This window comes from Amblyomma americanum, chromosome 1, assembly GCF_052857255.1.
Source record: "Amblyomma americanum isolate KBUSLIRL-KWMA chromosome 1, ASM5285725v1, whole genome shotgun sequence".
NCBI lineage: Eukaryota > Metazoa > Arthropoda > Arachnida > Ixodida > Ixodidae > Amblyomma > Amblyomma americanum.
In genome coordinates, this window is record NC_135497.1 from 161,529,939 (window position 1) to 161,536,670 (window position 6,732).

The following is a 6,732-nucleotide window of genomic DNA, read 5'->3' on the forward strand; positions in this document are numbered from 1 at the left end:
ATTGGGGTCTTGCATCTCTGCGAGGGACGGAGATGTACGAATTCTGATTTTTGAGGAGAGCACTGGAGACTACAGTACGTAGCACAGCGTTCCACTACGCTCGCCGCGGTTTGCAGGCGGTCTTCCAGTTGACCAATGTTGCCCTCTGTTGCCCAAATGGTGATGTCGTCGGCATGTAGCGCATGCTGTACATCTTCAACCTCAGCCAGTTGGGCAGGGAGATGGAGCATTGCGAGATTAAAGAGTAGTGGAGACAGCACTGCGCCTTGTGGTGTGCCCCGTGTACCCATAGTGTAAGGACCGTGCTCCTTGTCCTGAATGCGGATAATGGCTTCGCGGTCCGTTAGGAAATGTTTAATGTAATTAAAAGTGTTGTGTCCACAGTGTGTCTCGCTGAAGTAAGAGAGAATGACGCTGTGACGCTGTGACGCGGCGGCTGCGTTCTTATGGAGGCAAAACGCGAAGGCGCCCGTGTGCTGTGCGATGTCAATGCACGTTAAAGATCCCCAGGTGGTCGAAATTATTCCGGAGCTATCCACTACGGCCCCTCTTTCTTCCTTTCTTTCTGAACTCCCTCCTTTTTTCCTTCCCCTACGGCGCGGTTCAGGTGTCCAACGATATTTGAGACAGATACTGCGCCATTTCCTTTCCTCAAAAACGAAATATTATCCTCCAATTTTTTAGTGTTGATTAAGGTTTCCGTCATTAGAGGGCACCACGTCGAGGACGCTGATTGGCCGAGGCGCTTACTGGCGCCACTGGCGCTTGCTCGCTTTCCGCCGGCTGCCCGTCAGTAGACTCGAAGACGCCGTGCTGTGAGGCCGCATCTGCGCTGAGCCGCTGCAACGCGTACGCCTAGTCTTGTACAGGTATGTAAGGCTTAAATGTTCGATTCCTTTTGGGACGCGTTCATAGCTAATTTTCACAAATGTTGCCTTAGTATAATTATCATTCCTGCTTTAGTCAACTATTGTTCATTTAGATGGGTTTTTGGCATTTTAGCGGGACTTTTTTTCAGTTGGGCGCTTTCGTCCTCGGGAAGACCGTTGATAGTTTTACGCCTTGGTTTTTTGAAGCTAGACTGCCGTTCCGAAGTATTTTCAGAAAATTCCGCGTAGTGGACTACCGTTCCCGTATCAGTGAGGTATTTCTTTAGTTCTACGACACTTTCCTGACAACTGCGTTCGTGCGGGGCGTTGAATGACGCTCCTCGCCGTGCCCGTACCGTGGGGTACATGCCGAGTTTTTCCGCGTTCCTGGCGTCCTTCGGGGGTAAGTGCAGCGTTTTCAGGTTCCATACCAACTTTGAGGGCCATTCTAAAATATTTGAGGTGTAGTTGGTGAAGCTCTGTCTAATGGCGGCGAGACGCCGTGCCTCGCCCGTTGCTAGGCCTCGCTGTAGAGCCTTAGTTCTGGGGAGAAGCGTCGGCCATATTCGACCGTATTTGCGCGGGCGGGAGCTTTGCGGTTCCGTTTTAGTGAGTGCCAGGCTATTAAAATTGCATTCCTGATTTATTTCAGCATTCTGCCAATAATAGCATGTATACGCGTTTTCTGCACATAATTGTTAGCGCTCTTCTGACAGTTCAAAAATTCTGCTTACGGATATTCGTTTTTTTTTTCTTGGAGGCTCGGGTGACCGTTTTGGAATATTCAAAGAAATTTGGCCTAGTCGCGTTCGACTCGTTCATTTGCAGCATTCCATCTTTTTAATTAGTTCGGTGCCCTTCGCCGCGTCTGGCTTGCGGAGTTCGCGTTTGATAATTGGTTTTTTGGGGAAAGGAAATGGCGCAGTATCTGTCTCATATATCGTTGGACACCTGAACCGCGCCGTATAGTCCTGTTACAAAATTTTGGGAATATCTAGAATGGTGGGGTTCATTGTTTCAGCTTTTTAGGCGCGACTTTTGCGGCTATAATTACTCTATTTAATGATCTATAATAAGAGCGCAAATTCATTGTAACTACACAAAGTGTCACCGTCAAGATTGTTGTTCGCTGACGTCGCGTTTGGTCGCCTTTTTTTAGTGTTTATTGAGGTTTCCGCCATTAGAGGGCTGCACGTCGAGGGCGCTTATTGGCCGATGCGCTTACTGGCGCCACTGGTGTTTGCTTACTAGCCGCCGGCGGGCAGCCCTTGCGTCATGAGTAGACCCGAAGGCGCCGTGCTGTGAGGCCGCATCTGCGGTGAGCCACTGCAACGCGAACGCCTAGTCCTGTATAGGTATGTTAGGCTCAAATGTTCAATTCCTCTTGGGAAGTGTTCGTAGCTAGCTTCAACGAATTTTACCTTTGTACAATTATCATTCTTGCTTTAATCAAGTATTTGTTCATTTTTGATGGGTTTTTGTGGAATTTTTGCAGGATTCTTTTTCAGTCATGCGCTTTGTTCCTCGGGAAGACCGTTGATAGTTCTACGTCATGGTTTTTTTTTTGAAGCTAGACTGCCGTTCCGAAGTATTTTTAACAATCCCGCGAAGTGGAATACCCTTCTCGTCTCAATGAGGTATATTTTTTTATTTTTACGACACTTTCCCGACAACTGCGTTCGTGCCGACCGTTGACGGACGCTCCTCGCCGCAACTGTTCCGTGCGGTAAATGCCGAGTTTTCAGCTTTCCTGAGCGGCCGTTTTGGAATATTCAAAGAAATTTGGCCTAGTCGCGTTGGACTCCTTAATTTGCAACATCCCATATTTTTAATCAGTTCCGTGCCCTTCGCCGCGTCTGGATTGCGGAGTTCGCGTTTGATAGGCCAGTTACAAGATTCTGGGCAATATCTAGAATGGTGGGGTTCATTGTTTCGGGTCTTTAGGCGCGAGTTTTGCGGCTAAGTAAAATTTTGTACGTTAACTTGCCCGGTGGAAATATTTTCTGCGGAAGCCAATATGGCCATTCGAGTGCACATTTGCATGAGGGAGGCCAGCTTAATGACGGAAGACAGGCGTGGCGTCTTTTCAACCTGGCGTTCGCCATTCTTAATTATCCCCAGGCCGCACGGACTTGCGACGAAAGAATTAGGCCCATTTTTTTTTACGATTGGGTTTGTAATTTTTGACGCCCACACTGACGTTTGGGTGGGCTTCCTTTGCAATTTTGACGTGAATTTGAGGATTATGTGCTTTCAGCCAGTTTTACAGCTTGCTCCGCGTCGTGGCAGATTTGAGTGCCGCATGGCTGTTCTACGGGTGGGTGTAGCAATTTTTTTCCTTTGCAGCCACGCAACCACTTCGGACGAAGATGGGATCCCAACAGTTCTGCCTGAAGTGGAACAACCACCAGTCGAACATGCTGGCCGTGTTCTATCAAATGCTGTCAAACGAAGCGCTGGTGGACGTTACGCTGGCGTGCGAAGGTCTCTCGCTGAAGGCGCATAAGATGGTCCTCTCCGCCTGCAGCCCCTTTTTTCAAGCGCTTTTTGCCGAGAATCCCTGCAAGCACCCTATTGTGATACTGAAGGACGTGCGCTACGTGGACTTGAGGGCGATAGTCGAGTTCATGTACCGCGGTGAGGTAGTCGTGTCGCAGGAAGATCTCATGGCGCTCCTCAAGACTGCCGAGACTCTGAAGGTCAGGGGTCTCGTGACCAGTGTGGACGGTGCTGCGGACTCTGGACCCGTGGGTTCGCCGCGTGCCGAAGCTCCGCCGCTCAGTAAACGAAAGAGAAGCCGCCGGCCTCGGCGGCGCTCACCTAGCGACTCCAACAAGAGCGACTATGAAGACGCTCCGCCGGCGACGCGTATCAAGGTGCCCGATAGTCCCGAAATTATTGACGACGGTAGTATGTCTAGTGATCACATGACCGACCCTCACACCGCGTCTCCTGCGAGTCGGGCTTCCAATGTGGCGTCGTCTACTGCCGTGCCTTCAGGCGCTCGTCACGGTTCAAGTGTTCAGGCCAGCATCTCTCAGCATACTCAGGACTCGATTGGTGACGACGTGGGGGAGGGCGACGATGCAGACTTCGATGTGGAGCCTTTGGACGTTATGGAAGAATCTGCGACGACCGAGAGCGTAGGTGACCTCTTGCCGCTGTGCTCCCCGTTTAAGAGTCTGTGCCCGTAACGATTGCCAAACATGCTCTTAGTTCTTACGATACGCCTTTTTTATTTCTTCTCAGGTTCCAGTGTTCCCGGACGTTGCCTCGTCGTCACAAGCACTAGGGGACGAGTCACAGCAGTCTCATCACACAGGGTCCACATCCGGCAACTCTGCACTTGTTCCTGCTCAACCTTCATTGCCTTCAGACATTCCTATCACGAGTCAAGGTAAACAAAGTTTTGCTTAAGTTTCTCGGCCCTGTTACTGACACCGCCTCGTAACTTGTCATTTGCAGTAGACATCGAGCCGTCGCCAACTAGTTTAACACCATACGATGACAAGACCATAGCACCTGTGGCCGCCGCCTCCCCTGCCGCCGCGTCATCCGGCGACGGCGCGTCCACCTCCATGGCGGCCACGGACGCGTCTGGCGTTCCTGCTATCGCCGGCCCGTCCGGTTATCAGCAGTCGACACCATCTCATGGTACGTATCCCGTCCCTGACCACCCAAGCCACCTCCACCTTTCTTTCTGCGTCACGTTTGCCCCACGGTTATCCTAGCCTCTGTGGGGATTCGGGGTTCAGCTTTGCTTGCAACGCCGGGGGCTGTGCACATGCCACGATTGCATCGGGCCCCACTGAAACCCGGTCTCTGGTTAAGCTACCCTGTCTTTGGGCTGTAATTTCACTCTGAAACGCTTTGTTCTCATTTTGTTCCGAGACCACCGTTTATTTTGTAACTCTGCTAGGGAGCTGTTAGACTCAATGTTTTGCATTTTTCTGTATCGCCATACTCTGTACAAATTACACAGCAGTAAAGTTATTTTCGCCTGCTGCTTCCCGCATGGAGGCTTCCCAGAAGACGTCCAGTCATTTGTCGGGTGTCATGTGTCGTTCAATCATCGGCGCTTAGTCCCGATGCGCTTTCGGTTTTCTGGATCCTGGAGCCGCCCTGAACAAGGTGCGTTCGCGTCCTGGTTTTCTGAGGGTGCCTGGCCACGTCACTTCTAGCCTGCGGTCTTCACTCGTTCGGTTTTCGCGTCGCGCGCAATTTTTGCATCGTGCGATTGGTTCAAGCATCAGTGAAGACTCCTCTTCGATTGCAAATTTCGCTTAGTGCCCTTTGACGTTCAAAGCTTTTTTTAATTTTTGTAGGTTAACTGCTAGGGTCTTCGGGTTTTAATCTTAACTGTGTGTTCTAAATGTGCTTGTATTGCTCTGTATTTGCCATGTACAACATGAAATAAATGGGGAATTGGTGGGGTTTCTAGTGTTCTTACACGATTTTGACACGGGGCAAACAAATGTGAATGGATGCTTGTGTGCGCGTATGTGTGTGTGTGTGAGAGAGAGAGAGAGCGCATGGCTGCAAGATTCCCAACACGAATAGTTTCATTGCTCGTCTCTGTACACTTCACTACACAGGGAATAGCGGCTGTCAGTCTAGTGCCACTAGAGCAGCCAGCTTCACTAGTCATTAGTTCGGTTCGATCGCCAGGCTTGCACTTCGTGTCAATGACTGGTGGATTTGGCCGTAGGGCACATTGCGCGCAAACGCACTACACACGTAGCAGCAGTGTGGGATGGGTGGGTGTCCCTTGTTGGGGGTGGCAGGTGTGCAGGTGCTGTGGCCCGTGCAGGCGGACCTTGGTTTCCACGAGCAAGCTGCCAAGCGTCGTTATGTTCAAAATAAAACTTATTTCTTTGCGTTCTGTGTACTCCTCCCTGGCATTTGCGTGAACCCTTTCGGGTTTGCTGTTGTGCGAGGACTTAGTCGCGCATTGCAGGAGCTACGGAGTTAGAGACTTTAGACTCCAGTACCCTTTTCAGAGAAACAGCAGCTTCTGAGAAGGAAAGCCGTGCCTTGTATACCCTGCCTCGACGTTCTTAACTCTCCGAAACACGTGTCATGAGTTCATATTCGAAAAGAACATGCCATATTGTAAGAATGGAGAAGTGTGCGATATCGGAGGAAAGAAAAGATCTATAATTTTAATTTGTCACTGAAAATCGCCTAAAATCTTGCGGTGAAACCTTGCCATTATTCGTGTACCCACCAAGAGGCCGTACCTCGGTGGGGTGTCTTGTCTGAGCATCTCGTTTGGAGCGGTAACCACGGTCTACTAGACCGGAGCGCGGACGAAAAGGTCACGTGAGTGATGTGCCGTGCGCGACAGCAGACCAAGCAGATGGACAGGAAAGTTCCAGGATCCCCCAGGTGGTCGAATTCATTCCTGAGCCCTCCACTACTGCGTCTCTTTCTTTTTTAACTCGCGCCTTTATCCCTTCCGTTACGGCGCGGTTCAGGTGTCCGCCGATGTGAGACACATACTGCGCCATTTCCTTTCCCCAAAAACCAATTTTCAATTTTCACACTTTCCTCTTGAGGAATAATGGTAAACTGCCATTCGTGATCTGAGAGAACCTGCCATATGCCCTCCACCCTATTCTTATCCTTCTATAGTATGATCCGGATTATACTCCGTTTCATACATCAGGTGCAACGCTGTGAAAGGTACGGAAGTAGTCCGGACGAGAAAATAAAAATCTAGATTACCTGAGCTAATCCAGGATATACAAAGCGAAAGATATTGGCGTTCACTGTGTTCGTTGGCGTTGACAATGTTCTAGACGGCGATGGCTTTGAGCAAAGAAAGAGCGCATAACTGGCTCCCTGGATATGTGGACGCCTC

At 50.2% G+C, this 6,732-nt stretch overlaps 1 protein-coding gene across 1 annotated transcript; it reads left to right on the plus strand.

The window, feature by feature from the left end:
• The first annotated feature begins 3,224 nt into the window (after positions 1–3,224).
• Positions 3,225–4,654, plus strand: LOC144136697 (uncharacterized). The gene is made up of 3 exons (XM_077669235.1): positions 3,225–4,012; positions 4,119–4,266; positions 4,335–4,654. Exons 1-3 carry the CDS (start codon positions 3,239–3,241, stop codon positions 4,598–4,600), a joined length of 1,188 nt encoding a protein of 395 aa, XP_077525361.1. The 5' UTR covers positions 3,225–3,238; the 3' UTR covers positions 4,601–4,654.
• The last annotated feature ends 2,078 nt before the right edge of the window (positions 4,655–6,732 follow it).